Raw genomic sequence first — 16,993 nt, 5'->3', positions numbered from 1 at the left:
GAAACCAACCGCAGATCCTTAAAACCCACTCACACATTCAGGGAAGGTAAGAAAAGAGAAATGAGTGGATGGGAAGAACTTCCTCTGGCACATCGGGGTCCACATGTTATACAATAATCATGTCAGGACAAAAGACTGAATACTTGAGCAATCTGTACCATCCACATATGCCCCCAGTGTAGAGGGTCTACAAAGCTGGGATTCCCAGTGTGGCCCACCTTAAATGGAACTGATCACAAATGCTTTCCCACATACAAGCACATCTTAAGTAATAATAGGCTGTGAAGTATCTGAACTCTCCAAACAACAGCTAACAGGGTGCTTTTTGGATTAGATAAAGGCCCCAGGACACAACCTGAATAAAGAGACCCTTGCTTTCACATCAATCCATTTTCCGTTCCAGTGACTTGGTGCTGTTCAATCTAATATTGCCTGTGTGTACATATATGTATTTATGCAAATACAATGCAGCTCTCAAGCCAGATGATCACACCTTCCTCCAAATCTCTTTATTACAAGCAAGGGATTCAATACACCCATCTCCCCCATCTGAGTTCTCTTCACCCAAAGTAAAGTAAGCCCAGCATACTGTAAACTGCTTTGTGGCTCTTTTCTAGCTACTCTAAGAGTCCTCTGTGGATTGTGAGGGATTTCCATTTCAGGTCAGGAGAAAAAGAGGGCACTGGGGATTGACAGAAAGGAGGTGAGACTGAGAGGCAAGGTGAGACTGAGAGACCGCCTCTCAGGAGGCAGACTGAGAGACTGAGAGGTTTTGGAGAGATTTGCAGACAGGAGGGAGCTGAACCCAGGTAAACCTGGGCTTTCACTCACAGCAGGGAAGACAACCCAGCAGCATCTGCTAAGCCTTGTGTACCAAAGCTACTCTGCATCTCTGAAGCCACCACAGCCCAGGGAATCAGAAGTCAGGACCCCGAGTCCAAAACCAGAGAGGAGTGAATGGAATGGATGTCAGACACAGGAGAAACTTCATTATCCTGTATCTGCAATGAGGCAAATGGGACGTACAAATAGCTCACTCAGATTATGAGGAAGAGACTAAACATTTCAGTGAGCTAAGGGCAGTTCTCAGAATTTGAGCGATATGGGATCCATTTTTATTTACTTAAGATGTGTTAAGTAAAATTTTTACATGCTATATTGAATGTGCTACCTTCATTTTTATTTCAATTAACATTTAAGAATTGTCATGGGCTAACTGATGGTGAGGCCCAAATCCCACTTTTCCCAATTAGCGAATTCTCTCACCACAGGGATTCCAGGAGTCTGGCTCTCTTGTGACCCTATCTCACGGTCTGTCATTACCAAGGGCTATGTGGCAGACCCAGGACAGCCTCAGGGAATATATGAAGTGGGGGCTCCTCTCTTCTCTTTTTCTTTATTCATTAGCATTTTATTCACATTTTATATGTTTAACGTGCTCTGATCTGAGCCACACAGGGCCCCCTTTTGTCTTTTCAAAATTCTCCTTGCAGGGCACTAGCCAAGCACGTGTCCAGCAAGGCCTCCCATTATTTGGCAGTGGGGAAGAAAAACACAATGCGTGTTTCATGCCAATGAAGCAAAGGAGGCCCTTGCTTTATTTTGTGAAATTGCGAAATGGGTATCAATTCTACAAATGTGTAATGAAAACACACAAATAACAAGTAGGTGTCCTGTCAGATGATGCAATTTAAAAACAGAATACTAGGACCCAAAAAATCAAAGTCGTGGGGCAAAATATCTCCTAAATCAGGCCGAGAAAATACTCCCCGATCAGATACCAGAGTATGTGGTACCAGAGTGATGCTTAACCTCCAGGGGTACCGGGTGCAGGCGGCACAGCTCAGCCTACGGTGAGGGCCCCATGAACGGCACTCCCTGGGTGGCACAGGACAGTGGCTCGAGTGCCCACAGGTGGGTGCTGTGGCCTGAAAAGATGAGGAAAGCGTAGAGCCCTGTTTCGCCTCCTGTGTCACACCAGATCTGAGACAGTGCGCGTTTGGCAAATCTGCATGTGTTCACTTTGATCTGTGTGTATATCCTCCTATTTCTTTCCTTTGGCTCTAATTCCAACGTTTCAGACCCTAACTCCAAAGACTCAGAAAGCAGTTTACATATGTAACAATTTAAAAAGTTGGTTTAGAAAAATCCTTGAAAGTAATGAATGATGCCATTAAATTACCTGCGCGTGCTTTGAGACCCAGTGACGGAGGACATTCAGTACTCGATTGGTGGCTGTTCTCCGAATAATAAACTCTTTGTCGCATGTTCTCTCAGTGTTGTTGAATCCTTAGGAGGAGAATAAACACACACATGTGGTTAAAGCCAATCCCCAGGAATCTGGGGAAGGTCACTTATTTGGTGACATTGGTTAGTGGAAACTCACAAATGGCACATCTTCGCAGACAGGTACAAGCAGCTTCAGACTGTTATGGATTCCACTTACTTACCTATTATAACTGCAGTTATGAGGCTACCACATCTTTACAGGTGCAATTAAATGAATAATGTGCACACACTTATTAAAGGCCACTGATTAAAACTAATGCTGATCTAATGACATTTCCACTTATGCCTGCCTTGGTCTAGAACATAAAGCCAAGGAAATTTTAACAAAGCATTTAAGAAAACATTAACTTATACTTTTGCCCAAAAGTCATTATATAACCAATAACATTTTCAGTATTTGTAGATGAATTAGCCCACACCTTAGCTCATAGATGATACAAATAGCTTATTATGCACCCATGTATTGAGAAGCACGACAGCATAGAGGTTAAGAACATGAACTTCACAGCCAGACTGGGAGTTCAAATCCCTGTTGTGTTACCCTGGTAAGTTACAGCACCTCTCTGGTGACCTGTTTCCTCATGTCCTGCATGGGCTAATAAGTGTACCCACACCACAGAGTTGTTCTGGAGATTAAATTAGTTAATACATGTTAAACATTTAGAATGGCACCTGAAACAATAGTGGAAGGTCAATAAATATCAGCTGTTACTACAATCCAATGTTGGTTGAATGTCTTTGGTTCCCCTTTGTGCCAGCCTATGTCCCTGTCTTGGCCACCTTCTCACTATCAAGAAATCATTTACATTTTTTCCTACTGACTCTACGTTTTAAAAGATTTTGCCTTCCAATCATAATTAACTGACATGTTTCCTTTAAAAATGGATGAAAGCCTTATAAAACTTCACTGGCAAACTTCTTGAAAGTTGTCTAACTTACTCATTCCATTTCCTCCTCTTATACATTCTCTACATCCCCCTCCAAGCCTCTCACCCCATATGACCACCAAAACAGCTCCTGTTAAGGTTGCCAGTAACCTACACGTCTCTATATCCAAGGGATATCCATCATCTCTCCGTTGGAAGACTCACCTGATGAACACCAATAAGCAAATCACTCATGTATTTATATCCCCAGATCTCTTCTCTCATCTCTGGATCAATTTATCCCGCTGCTTCTTGATATTTTTCCCTTAGATGTTTCAAAAACCTCAGACCCAATAGGTATAAAAGAAAAAGCCATGGCCTTTCCAACAAACCTTGTCCTTATCTAGTGTTCCCTATTCCATTAAAGGAACATCAACAGCCATCCAGATGTATACACCAGAAACTTTGTAATCATTCCTGGCCCATCTCTTTGCTTCTTCCTGGTAATTTTACCTGCTAATTAAATCTCAAATCTTTCCACATTTTCTTTCCTAAAAAGTCAAAACTGAAGTTCAGCACCAAGCAACTCTCAACCTGGTCTACTGACAATGGTCTACTGACAATGGTCTACTGACAACTGATCTCCTTTGTCATGCTTGCTTCCTCAAATCTGTTCTCTTGTCTAAAGTCAGAAAGATCTTTTCAAAGGCCAAATTAGATGGGTCACCCCCGTTTAAAGCATTTCCATGGCTCCTATGATAAGTAGAAAAAGTTAACATAGCCCACCAGGTTTTCCGTGATTTGACTCCTAGCTCCCTCTCAGCCTTTTCTGGAACCATATTTTCTCACTTTTCCCCTTCTTTCTCACCACCCTTCTTTTAGTCCTTCATCTTCACGGTGCTTTGCACATACTGCTCTGGATCTGTCACAATTATTGCTCTCCTTTGTACTCAGTGAAAGCTACTCTTGTTTATTTCACTTCCCCAATTAAGCCTGTCCTGGCCTGAGCTGAACAAATCAACATTACACATCCCACAGCACCAAGCACGTTGATTTTCTGGCACTTGTTACAGTTGCAATTTTACATTTATTTATGAGTTTATCTGATCAATACTGGTGTCTTCCATGAAGTCAGGGATTGGGTGTATTTTTGCTGAGCATGATGAGCACATATCTGTCACATAGCCATGCTGTACACAATGTGTATTTGCTGAATAAATGAATGAAAGCCTGGAAAGTGAGGACTTACTCAGTATTTATTGAATATGATTTGCATATAAAGAATAGTGAGTTAAAAACTAAATGAATAGTCCTCAGAGCTTACAAATGAGTTAGACTAAAAAAATCTATGAACTTCTCAAGGGCAGAGGCCCCTTTTCGATACTGCTCTTTGGATGTAGACAGGCATTTTCAACCCTACAGCAGACACTGTCAGAGGATGATGATGATGATGATGTGCTCTTGGCAGAAAAGATATATTTAAAAAAATTGTTTGCTATTAAAAGCTTATAAATTCTGGGTAAAATATAACAAATATCTTTTAGAATGCATAGCTGAGTTATTAATAAGGAATTTTCTAGAGTCAAACACACAGAGATCTAAAAAACCAAGATCAAGAACCAAGCCTCTGAACTGATGCTAGCTTCCCTAAGACGAAAGCAGTTTACCAATCTTGGTAACACAGGATTTGGACTGTAAATCCCATGTGGTTCAGGAGAAGCCTCAGGGCCTTCATGAAGTATGGGTGAGAGAATGGGAACTGAGACCCCACATGAAGCTGGAACTCCCCAAAGACCAGCCCCTCTGTGAACGAGTGGACTATGGGGAAAAGTGCTCCAAGTGCACAAGGAGACAGTTAAGAAACTTACCTGCCTCAGCCTGGATCTCAGTGGGGGTGTGGGAAAAAAAAGCCTCCCTGAGAACTGATAGCCACAGGCCCACTTCACGGAGATATGAAGCTCAGATTCAGCCACCATTGGGTGGTCTGTCCCTCTAAATGAGAAATTAAAAAGTGGCCCAGGCTAGTGCTAATCCTGGGACCCTTGACAAAAGTATACACACAACTTTTCTGGAGGGACAGAAACTCAAGCTCAGCCTGTAATGGATCACCACTAACCAAATCCCTGAAGAGAAACTCACAGTCCAAAATTACAAAACACTCAAACCATCTACCATGAACAAGGATCAGTAGACACATGGATGAGGAACTCCCACCCTACCCGTTCACCACTACCAAGAATTCCAGGTACCAGAACTATTACACAGATCCAGTTTAAACATCCTAAAATTAAAGTGTTTACAAAGACTAAAGATACACAAGTAGGAACTGAGGGGCACCTGGGTGGCTCAGTCATTTGAGCGACTGACTTCGGCTCAGGTCATGATCTCATAGTTCATGAGTTTGAGCCCCGTGTCGGGCTCTGTGTGGACAGCTCAGAGCCTGGAGCCTGCTTCAGATTCTGTGTCTCCCTCTCTCTCTGCCCCTCCCCTGCTCATTCTCTCTCTTTCCCTCTCTCTCTCTCTCTCAAAAATAAATAAATATTAAAAAAAAACAAAAGTAGGAACTGAAAACATGATAAAAGAATAAAAAATTTTAAAGTCAGAAAAAGAAATTTTTAAGTCAGATTTTACAAGAACCACATAAAACTTCAAGTTAATAGAATTATTCCTTTAATTATTGTTGAAAAATAGATGAGTTGAAATTGAAAACTCAAAGGATAGAAAAACATTGATTAGACAGACCCCATTAAATAAGCAAAGAATAAACTGGAAAAAGATTTAAAAACAGGTCTCAGAAAATTATTCAAATGCAGTACAAAGAGTTAAAGAGAGAAAACAGAAAAGAGTTGTTAAAAGACATGGAGGAAAGAATTAGAAGTTCCAGCAAAAAATGAGAAGGATAAAACAGGAAAAGAATTTTTCAGACTTGTTGGAAGACATGAATCCTCAGGTTCAGGAATTGCAATGAATCCCAAAGCAGGGTAAATACAATGAAAACCACACCAGAAATAATGAAAAATGATGGAACTCTAAGACAAAGATAACTTTGAAGCAACTGCTGAGGATATATTTGTTATTTGTAAAGAAAAGTCAGATGAAAAGGATAGGAAATGGTATGGGGAATGAGGAAAGTTGATGAGAAGGCTCTAAGTAACTAAAACAGAGAATTCAACTAGAGTGAGAGCTGGGAAATCATAAGGCACTATCATGCTGGAGGATGAAAGTCAAAAGTTCTTTGAACACTGAAAAAGGGTGATGAGGCAGAGTCCCTCACCTGCATTTATAGGTATAAGGATGGTCAATCAGTGAGATCTGAAAAGAATGGGTGAAAGATAAGAGCAAGGGCGGGACACAAAGATAAAAATCAAGGTGAAATGTTAAGAAAGACAAGCCATTTTTTTTTAAAAAAATTTTTTTTTTTTAACGTTTATTTATTTTTGAGACAGAGAGAGACAGAGCATGAACGGGGGAGGGTCAGAGAGAGAGGGACACACAGAATCTGAAACAGGCTCCAGGCTTTGAGCTGTCAGCACAGAGCCCGACGCAGGGCTCGAACTCACGGACCGCGAGATCATGACCTGAGCCGAAGTCGGACGCTTAACCGACTGAGCCACCCAGGCGCCCCAAGACAAGCCATTTTAACAGAGTTGCTACTACCTTAATGTATTTTGGAAAAAACGTCTATGCCTACTGGTCTCTGCGTCTGTGTCAGGTGTGGGTGGACAGGGTAGTCTATGTTGAAGATAGACAAGAAAGGCAAGGAACATTCTTCTGCTCTCCAAGTTATTTAGTGTCATACATTAAAAGGCCACTTAAGGGATTTTCTTTATCAAATTTCCAGTATTTCCATAAATTCAAATCTCAACCTCTATCATCAGTTAGGTTAGGATTTGATTATACTGCTTGTATGTTCTTCGTAACTCCTTCTAATAACCATGTTATTTATCTTTTCTATGGAGATCACAGCTAGGTACGTTCTCATTGTCTCCGCTGCTCAGAGCTCATTACCTGCTGCCACTTGCAGTACTCAACAGTCTCTTGGAAAGCAACCAGGTACTCCCGTAAGCAATCTTCAACAACGCGTATTCAGTCGCTGCAGCTGGAACAATCCACAGCTAGTAGTAAAGATGACTAGGATGGAAGGACAAGCTGCAGGCGGGACCACCCTTCCAGGTGCTGCAGGAATTCTGAGAACCAGTGAGGGAGGGAAGGCTCCAAAGACACACATTCTACTACAGCCTTCACAGGGCAGGCCATCCCTAATATGGTCCAGGATGGACAAGAAGTAAAGTCCGGGGCAAATGACTCAACCTGTTTGTGGCTCAGTTTCCTAACTTATAAAATGAGCAGAAGAAACCACATAGAGTCGTTTTAAAAATTAAATAATTTAGGGCACCTGGGTGGCTCAAATGGTTAAGCATCCAACTCCTGGTTTTGGCTCAAGTCATGATCTCACAGCTGTGGGATGGAACCCTGTGTCAGGCTCTGCACTGACAGTGCAGAGCTTGCTTAGGAGTCTCAGTCTCTCTCTCCTTCTGCCCCTCCCGTGCTCTCTCTCAAAATAAATAAAAATAAACTTAAAAAATTAAATAATTGTGACACCAGCATGGCTCAGATTTTTTGAGCGACGGACTCTTGGTTTCAGCTCAGGTCATGACCTCAGGGTTGTGGGATCAAGCCCTGCATTAGGCTCTGCATTGAGTGTGGAACCTGCTTAAGATTCTCTCTCAATTCTCTCTCTCTCTCCCCCTCTCTTCCCCACTCATGTACTCTCTCTCTAATTCAAAAAAATTAAAGGGGCGCCTGGGTGGCGCAGTCGGTTGGGCGTCCGACTTCAGCCAGGTCACGATCTCGCACTCTGTGAGTTCGAGCCCCGCGTCAGGCTCTGGGCTGATGGCTCAGAGCCTGGAGCCTGTTTCCGATTCTGTGTCTCCCTCTCTCTCTGCCCCTCCCCCGTTCATGCTCTGTCTCTCTCTGTCCCAAAAATAAATAAATGTTGAAAAAAAAATTAAAAAAAAAAAATTAAATACTTCTTGTAAAACAGGGCACTCAACGAAATAATATTTATTATAATTATGTTCTCACCTATAGCTGGCTTCATCCATCCATCCCCTTGATCCAATGTCCCTCACAAAACACTTATTTTTTTAATCTTTTTTAAAAAAATTATATTCAAGTTACTTAACACACAGTGTAGCCTTGGCTTTAGGAGTAAACCCAGTGATTTATCTCTTACATATGACACCCATTGCTCATCCTGAAAAGTGCCCTCCTTAATGCCCATCACCCATTTTCCCCACCCTCCTCACCCCTCTACCTGCAGCAACCCTCAGTTTGTTCTCTAATTTTTAAGAATCTCTTATGGTTTGCCTCTCTTTCTGTTTTTATCTTATTTTTCCTTCCCTTCCCATATGTTCATCTGTTTAGTTTCTGAAATTCCACATGAGTGAAATCAATTGGTATCTGTCTTTCTATGACTTATTTTGCTTAGCATAATACCCTCCACTTCCATCCACATTGTTGCAAATGGGAAAATTTCATTCATTTTCATACTGAGTAGTATTCCATTGTATATATATGTACCACATCTTCTTACTCCATTCATCAGTTGATGGACATTTGGGCTCTTTCTTTTTTTTAATTTATTTATTGTATTTATTGTATTTATTTAATATTATTCTGTATTTTTTGTATTTATTTTGAGAGATACAGAAACAGCATGAGCAGGGGAGGGGCAGAGAGAGAGAATCCCAATCAGGCCTTCACACTGTCAGCACAGAGCCCAGGGCAGGGCTCAAACTCATGAAAACACAAGATCGTGACCTGAGCCAAAACCAAGAGTCAGAAGCTTAACCTACTGAGCCACCCAGGCACCCTTGGGCTCTTTCTATAATTTGGCTACTGTTGATAGCACTGCTATAAACACCAGGGTACATGTGCCCCTTCAAATCAGCATTTTGTATCCTCTGGTTAAGTTGCTAACAGTGCAATTGCTGGTTCATAGGGTAGTTCTATTTTTAATTTTTTGAGGAACCTCCATACTGTTTTCCAGAGTGGCTGCACCAGTTTGCATTCCCACCAGCAGTGCAAAAGGGCTCCCCTTTCTCCACATCCTCACCAACACCTGTTGTATCCTGAGTTGTTAATTTTAGCCATTCTAATGGGTGTGAGGCAGTATCTCATTGTGGTTCCTCACAAAATACTTATAACAGAAAGCTAGTTGTAAGTGTATGTGAAAGCGGTAAGGATTTGATGAACATCAACTTACTTCCTTCCTGAAGAACTTTTTTCACTGCTCGAGGTCATTGATTTTTTAGAGAAATACTCTCTTACTTCTATTTAAGCCAGCAACAACTTAGAAATTCCCTAAACCAGATACATGAACCATCTTTCTGAGGGGCATACCTGTAGCAAATCCTGATAGATCAAGTTTTATAAAAGGACTGCTGTTTATTCATTAACTGAAATTAATGCCTTAACTGGGCTCTAATGTGTTCTCATGTCATCAGATATGCCTGTCTCCCCATCTTCACAGACTTTGAAGCTATGTGATCGGAACAACAATCTTCCACAACTCTTCAGATTTTCTCCTTATCACAAGCCACCATATAAATCGGGAGCTGCTTGGGCAATATATTTCTGAATTTAAGTATGAACTACATACACAACTAAGTGGTGGTAACATCCATGTGGAAGCCATTCTGTCCTAGAATCAAAGATCTACCCCCGAGGAGTTCTTGTGCATTTTTTGCAATAGGAAATAGCATATCTTTGCAGGGCTTCACACATCTTTCAATTGTCAAGAGTGATAGCACAATGAAACCACGCATACCAGGAGAGTTTCTTTTACCAATACACATATCTAGAATAGTATCACCCCAAGATTGCTGTCTTTCCAATTTTTGCATATTCTTTTTCAATTGTAAGCACTGGTCAGAATGGCTAATTTGGGCAACAAAAGTCATCTGGAAAAGTGATAAAAGCCAAATCACTATGCAGAATCACTATACAGAATGAGATTCAACTTTATGGTCCTTCCCACAGATGCCTCATGAGTCATGCCATCCTGTATAGCAACTGGTAGATGTGACATCTCTCTTATTAAACTATATACTCCTTGGTGAAGGGATTTCATCTCCAGCATCTTTGTAGGCCCTTCAGCTTTGCACACCGGCACTCAGAAGTTATTTTTCTTAATAAAAATTGTATCACTCCCTATGGAAACTGAAAGTGTCTGCAAGTGCCATATATCTGAACTAAGGGCACGCTTTCACCATATTACCGTGATGATCACGTATTCGATATCCATCACAAGCAGAACATACAATAAAGTAGTGGGGAGGGAGGCAAGGACATTGAAAATAGGGGAAAAAAGGACAGTTTCATTTTATTCTTCAAATGATATGATACTCAGCCAACTTCACTGCCTACTTTGTAAGAGGCAAGTAAAATAATGGTGAGATTACACATAGGTTGATGATGAGCTAGGCCAGTTAGAACTACCCTGAGGCTACTGAGGACACACTATAAAAGAAAAAGAATTCTTGAGCATGGTGAAGTATTTTAGCATCAAAAGTAGATCACCAAGAACTGGACCACAGAGCTCTTATTAATTCCAACGAAGCATCTTTAAGCCATCCTTCTGAATTAGTGAAGCAAGCCAGAGTAGAATCAGAAAGAGCCAAAAGGCACAGAAATAATATTGCTATCAGTGGTCTACGGTGGAGGGCTGCCTGGGAGAAAAAGTAAACACTATTGGTTACTTCATCATATATCTAGGAACTGTTTCTTGTTGGGTTTTTATCTCCAGGACCTGACATTGTAGGTCTTAATATATTTAGACTTGTTGAATAAACGCACTCTAATCACTTTAACGGTTACATTAGTGAGGGAATTAAGAAAAGTGTATCAGTGATGCATCTTTTTTCACTTTAAACAAATGGGACTCAATCTCCCCAATAACATCAATGTTATCGATGTGCTTTGCCTTACCCAGCAAATATCATTCTTTTCAATATTTTTTAAGTTTATTTATTTATCTTGAGAGAGAGAGAGAGACAAAGCAAGCGCACAAGCGGGAGTGGGTCAGAAAGAAGGAGAGACAGAATCCCAAGCAGGCTCCGCACCATCAGTGCAGAGCCCAATGCGGGGCTTGAACTCAGGAACTGTGAAATCATGACCTGAACCGAGATCAAGAGTAGGACGCTTAACCATCTGTGCCACCCAAGTGCCCCTCCAGCAAATATTCTAAAAAGCATGTCATATAATTGGTTTGTACATTTCTGTGCTCTTGGATTATAACCGTATTGCTGTTTTGTGCCAGGTACTGTACGAGGAGCTTTACAAGTGGCCTATAATTTAACCTTCACAACCAAAGACAATAATAATAATTACCATTTAATGCGTGCCCCCAAGTACTAGGTAAAGTACCATGAATAATGTGGCTTCTTCAATAACAACAGCAACCAAATGGGGTAAATGTTATCCTCATTCGGGGATAAAGAAACAGAACATACAAGAGGTTGGGAAACTTGGCAAAGGTCATAGTTATTAAGCAGCAAATCAGAATTTGAGCCCAGGTCTGTCCATTTCCAAACCCAGAGTGCTTTTAATTGCAACTCATTAGATCCAAAGTTTAGACTTTTAAGTTTTTCTTGCAAGGTGGTAAACCAACACTTAAAACTATAACAGAAGACGCTAGCAAAGTAAGCACATTCCTGTTCTTTCTTTTAAATTTTGAGGAGTGCTGACAGAATGGCCCCATTATAGAAATATATGTTTCATATTGTAATGGATAGTAAACAAAAACCTTTATCTAATTAGAAGTAAAATGTTCTCAAAATGTGTTCTTTCCCCAAATTCATTGTTTCTTTCCTAGGTGACCATTATATAGACTACTGCTTTTTAAACTTCTGGTCATGACTTATTAATGGGGAGTGAAATCAGTTTGGTGGGCTGTTACTAGCATTAAAAAAAGTGAAACAGATGAAAACTAACTGAAGAGATTGTGCACAGTGAGAATGAGTATTCTTGAGGGAAACTTTTGTATCAGTTGTGTGTGTGTGCGTGTGTGTGTGTGTGTGTGTCCTGAGTCAAAACGCAAAATGTATTTCTTAGAATAGGTTGCAGTAAAAAAGTCTGAAAGTGACTGATCTAGACAATCTGATTATTAGACTATGTTTAAACTATCTGCAGGAATTGTCTAGAAATCCTGGATGACTATGTTCTTTATCTGAACCATGTCTGAAGGAACAAGCAGAGGATATTTCTTCTCTTCCTGTCCCCCTTTTGCTTCTGTCATGAAATACTCTCCCCACTCCATGCCCAGTTCTCCAGTTTGTCTACCACTATCTCATTCTCAGTTCTCGGTCTGTTCTCCAGCTGACTCCATTCAGTTCTCACTCCCTCATGGACATAACTCTATTTCATGGTTTTTCTGTGTACTCCAACCTGACATGTCCAGGTCCAACATGTCCCCCAAATCCCTCATTTCAAGCTCCTTATGAAATATTCCCACAGTAATCACACATTCTACCCTCATAAGAAATACATCCAAGAATTAAATGTATGTTTCTTGCTCTCAAGCTCCTCCCCATGTTAACTTTCCCGTTGAGTTAATGAGATCACCACGGGTTCAGCTTCTCAGGTGGGAAACCTCACTCTTCTCTGTCTCTCCTTTGCTTTTCCCATTCTGTCAACAAATACTGTTAACTTTTCAACAGCATCTGTCAAATTTATCCCTGTAACTCCACTCTTCTGCCACAATCCTAAATCTGGATTCTTTACACATGTGTAATAGTTACTATCTCCTAGACATTCCTCCTTCTTTCATTCTGTCTTTCTATTCTTCCTCCATCTCTAAATCAATTAATCAATAGCTACAGAGCATCTACTGTGTTCCAGATACCGGGCAGGTGCTCAGTGAACAAGAGATGTGGTCCCTGATCTCAAGGAGTTTGTTCTGTAAATGGGGAAGACAGCCTCAAAACAAGTAAAACACCAAAATATCTAAATTGAAACCCTGCAAATAAGCAAGTTGCCTTTCTCTTCAAAAATCAGCTTAAATATCACTTTCACTTGTTACTGTTCCAGCACAAGTACTTCTAATGTCTCCCCATGGCACACTGAACCAAATGTAAAATATTTTCCTAGACATGAAGAGGATTAGTTACTTGCTCAAAATCACTTAGCTAGTATACTGAAAAAAAGAGGTAAATGCAGACAAGTAGGGGATTTGCACATACACTATGCTGAACATCATGCTAACAGTGTTCACTGAGTCTATGAACTGACAGTTTCATTCTTGAGAGATTATCTAGAAAAATAGCTATGATTACAGAAATTAAACTTTAGTCTGTATAGAGTAGGACAGATGGCGTAGTAATCTATTTGTATGTTCAGTTGCTTCCATTTTAATGGAATATTAGTTAGCAATCTTTTGTTTGCAAAAGGGACAGAACACCTAAACTGAAGTCGCCTAGATTAAAAAAGTAATTATTGTTTGTGTCTGGAGATAGTTCTAGATTCATTTAGTTCAGGGACACATGATGTCAGCCTGGCCCCTGTCTATTTCTCTTCAGTGCCTTACATTCCCTTTTCATTTGCAAGTAGCAAACATGGGTAAGGTCCTGCCAGTCTTACAACCTCCTATCACACCATCCAGGGAATGAGAGGGCGTGCTTTCTAGTAACTTTCACTGAAGAGAGAGAGAAATTTCTATCCCAGAAGCCCCAAACAAATCCTTGTATTTCACTGGCCCAAAGTGGATCTATGCCTTCCTCGAACTCATCACTGTGGTGATGAAGGATAGAGGGCTGGGATGACTGGGAGATGTGCAGGTGTGTGTGTGTGTGTGTGTGTGTGTGTGTGTGTGTGTATGGCAGGGATGTAAGCTCCCACTCAAAGTACATAGCCAGGAGTGTGAAAGGGCAGTTTCTCAAAGGTTCTATTGGCAAGACATGCATGAGACAATTAACAAACGCTGCATAGTGGTTTCTGTTTTTTGTCTTTTACCTATTCTTAAGTGTGTTCTTATCTTTCTGTTTTTAAGTTCTTCTCCTTACTCACATTAACCTGAGATTTTCTCTGAGTGCAATTAACTATTACAATGAAAAAAAACCCATATTTTTTCTAGACTGGGGAAGAGAAGCTCAGCAGGTTTATTACTGTCTGTGATAAAAAATACATGAAGAATGGCAAAATCAATATCTTACATTTGTTTTCATTTTTCAAGGAAATTAGTAACTAAAACTGTCAGCTGAATTGTTTTTATAGATTTTTAAAAATGTGTGCTGTCGAGATTCATAGAGGAATGATTACATCCTGAACTTACAATAAAACTTATGAGAATGTTTGTATATTATATCTGTTCTCACAATTTCAGAAAACATATCCCTTGCTTTTACAGATGAGGAAAAGGTCCAGCAGCCTTACAGATGAGGAAAGCCCAACAGCCACCTAAGGTCACAGATAGTAAAAGTAGAGACAGAACTTTTGGCCAGATGATCCAATTCTAAAACCCAGGTTCTTCCCACTAAAACACGCTACCTGAGTGCCTGGTCCCAAGGAATGCAAGGTGCTCCTGTTTATTGCTGTGTAACCTGCAGCCCTCCCACTGCTGCTGTCACCAGCTTCTGTGCTGGCACAGGAATGCGAAAGAACATACTGCCAGTGAACAGGGTGATGGTAACTTCTGCCGAAGCAGAATGAAGGCATTTGAGGAGTCAGTGGGGAAGTGAAGCCACCAAGTAACCAAAATGATTTTCAAGATTACTGCAGAGGCAAGAAGGAAAGAAACAGCCTGCAGACTGAGAGGTAACACAGGCTCACTGGAAATAATAAGTTGAACCAGTTTGAAAACTAAAATACAGCAATTTAAAAAAAACACAAATTAAGATAGAATACTTTATGTCAGAGTTTCTTGACAATACAACCAGTATTACCCAAGAGGCCTTTGAAAATACAGTGAATGCAATGACTACTGTGGAAGATGGTGGAGTAGGAGGACCCGAAGCTGACCTCATCCCACAGATACAACTAGATAACACCCACAAGAGTCTAAATAGCCTAGAAAACAACCCAAAGACTTGCAGAACATGCTCTCCACAGCTAAATGTATAGAAGAGGCAACATCAAAGAAGATAGGAAGGGCAGAGACTCAGTCAGAAGTTAAACAAACCCATGGACTGTCCATGGAGGGAGGGATACTGTGGGTGTGGAGAGGGGAAAGAAACAAAACACTCACACCAGCCACCCCTGCCATGGGGAACCTGCATGGGGAAGACAAATATGCATGACATTTGGCTTTGAAAGCCAGAAGGGCATAATTTCATGAGTTCTTACAGCCAGTGGGGCTTAACACCTGGAACTTTAAAAATCAGTGGGCTCAACTCTGGGAGAGCTGGAAGGCAGCAGGAAACAGAGTCCATGCCCTTAAAGAGACAGCACAACAAGCAGCCCCTCGGACACAAAGCATAGAAGTAGCAGTTTGAAAAATGCCTGGGGTGAACAGAAGGGAAATTTCTTTACTCATCTCAAAGCCCATGCTGGAGGGGCAGAGATCCTTGGGAGACTTCTCCAGGGACAAAGGAGCTGATGGATGCCATTCCCTCCACTGCCCCACAGCCTAGACACATGGACACCTGTGGGAACCAATGCAACACCAACACTCCCTACACCTAAGTTGCTAAAAGTAGGCCCTGCTGCCTGTGTTCTCCTGTGGACATGCTCCCTCATTACTAGGTCTCCTCACAGAGCAGACCAGCACAAATCTTTTTTTTTTCCATATTGATTTTTTTTTAATTTTATTTTTTATTGTTTTAAATTTACATCCAAATTAGTTAGCCTATAGTGCGAGAATGATTTCAGGAGTAGATTCCTTAGTTCACCTTATCCATTTAGCCCATCCTCCCCCCCACAACCCCTCCCATAACCCTCAGTTTGTTCTGCAAATTTGTGAGTCTCTTCTGTTTTGTCCCCCTCCCTGTTTTCATATTATTTTTGTTTCCCTTCCCTTATGTTCATCTGTTTTGTCTCTTAAAGTCCTCATATGAGTGAAGTCATATGATTTTTGTCTTTCTCTGACTAATTTCACTTAGCATAAAACCCTCCAGTTCCATCCACGTAGTTGCAAATGGCAAGATTTCATTCTTTTTCATTGCCGAGTAATACTCCATTGTATATATATACCACATTTTCTTTATTCATTCATCCATCGAGGGACATTCGGGCTCTTTCCATACTTTGGCTATTGTTGATAGTGCTGCTATAAACATGGGGGTGCATGTGTCCCTTTGAAACAGCACACCTGTATCCCTTGGATAAATGCCTAGTAGTGCAATTGCTGGGTCATAGGGTAGTTCTATTTTTAATTTTTTGAGGAATCTCCATACTGCTTTCCAGAGTGGCTGCATCAGCTTGCATTCCCAAGTGCAAATCTTGTTAACACCACATGCCCTGCCCCTGTGTTCTACAGACCTGCCCCTCCCCACCCCCACCCCAGTACACTCTTGGCCAGAGCCCATCCAAAGTGGTGCCACAAACCTGGCAATGTACAAGCAGCCCCAACAAGGGCCAGCACTGCTCTCAAGTGACTCCTGCCCTAGGAAGAGGGGAATATAACCACACCCACCAGTCCAACTATGGTCCCAGCAGGGGGGCTAGGGGAAGACATCTGGACTGACTGTAGGCCATGCTCACCATCAAAAGCTTCTCAGGGGACAACACAGGGGAGGCACACCCCAGTTCAGTGCTACTGTAGCTCTGGCAAATGCCTATTCTGACTCAACTCAAGCCCAAAATGGCCCCAGATTGGCTCAGTAACAACACAAGAGACTATT

The 16,993-nt window shown here is 41.3% G+C and overlaps 1 protein-coding gene across 3 annotated transcripts in view; it reads right to left on the bottom strand.

Annotated features, from left to right (window-relative positions):
- Nucleotides 1-16,993, bottom strand: part of RASGRF2 (Ras protein specific guanine nucleotide releasing factor 2) — a 239,691-nt gene that overhangs the window by 44,072 nt on the left and 178,626 nt on the right. For all 3 annotated transcript variants that reach the window (XM_007079978.2, XM_042989305.1, XM_042989311.1), the window contains exon 18: nucleotides 2,183-2,289. In XM_007079978.2, the coding sequence (XP_007080040.2) occupies nucleotides 2,183-2,289 (107 nt within the window). The remainder of the gene's footprint in view (nucleotides 1-2,182; nucleotides 2,290-16,993) is intronic.

This window comes from Panthera tigris, chromosome A1, assembly GCF_018350195.1.
Source record: "Panthera tigris isolate Pti1 chromosome A1, P.tigris_Pti1_mat1.1, whole genome shotgun sequence".
NCBI lineage: Eukaryota > Metazoa > Chordata > Mammalia > Carnivora > Felidae > Panthera > Panthera tigris.
Note: the sequence above shows the minus strand (reverse complement) of the source record. Positions and strands in the feature narration are given on the sequence as shown.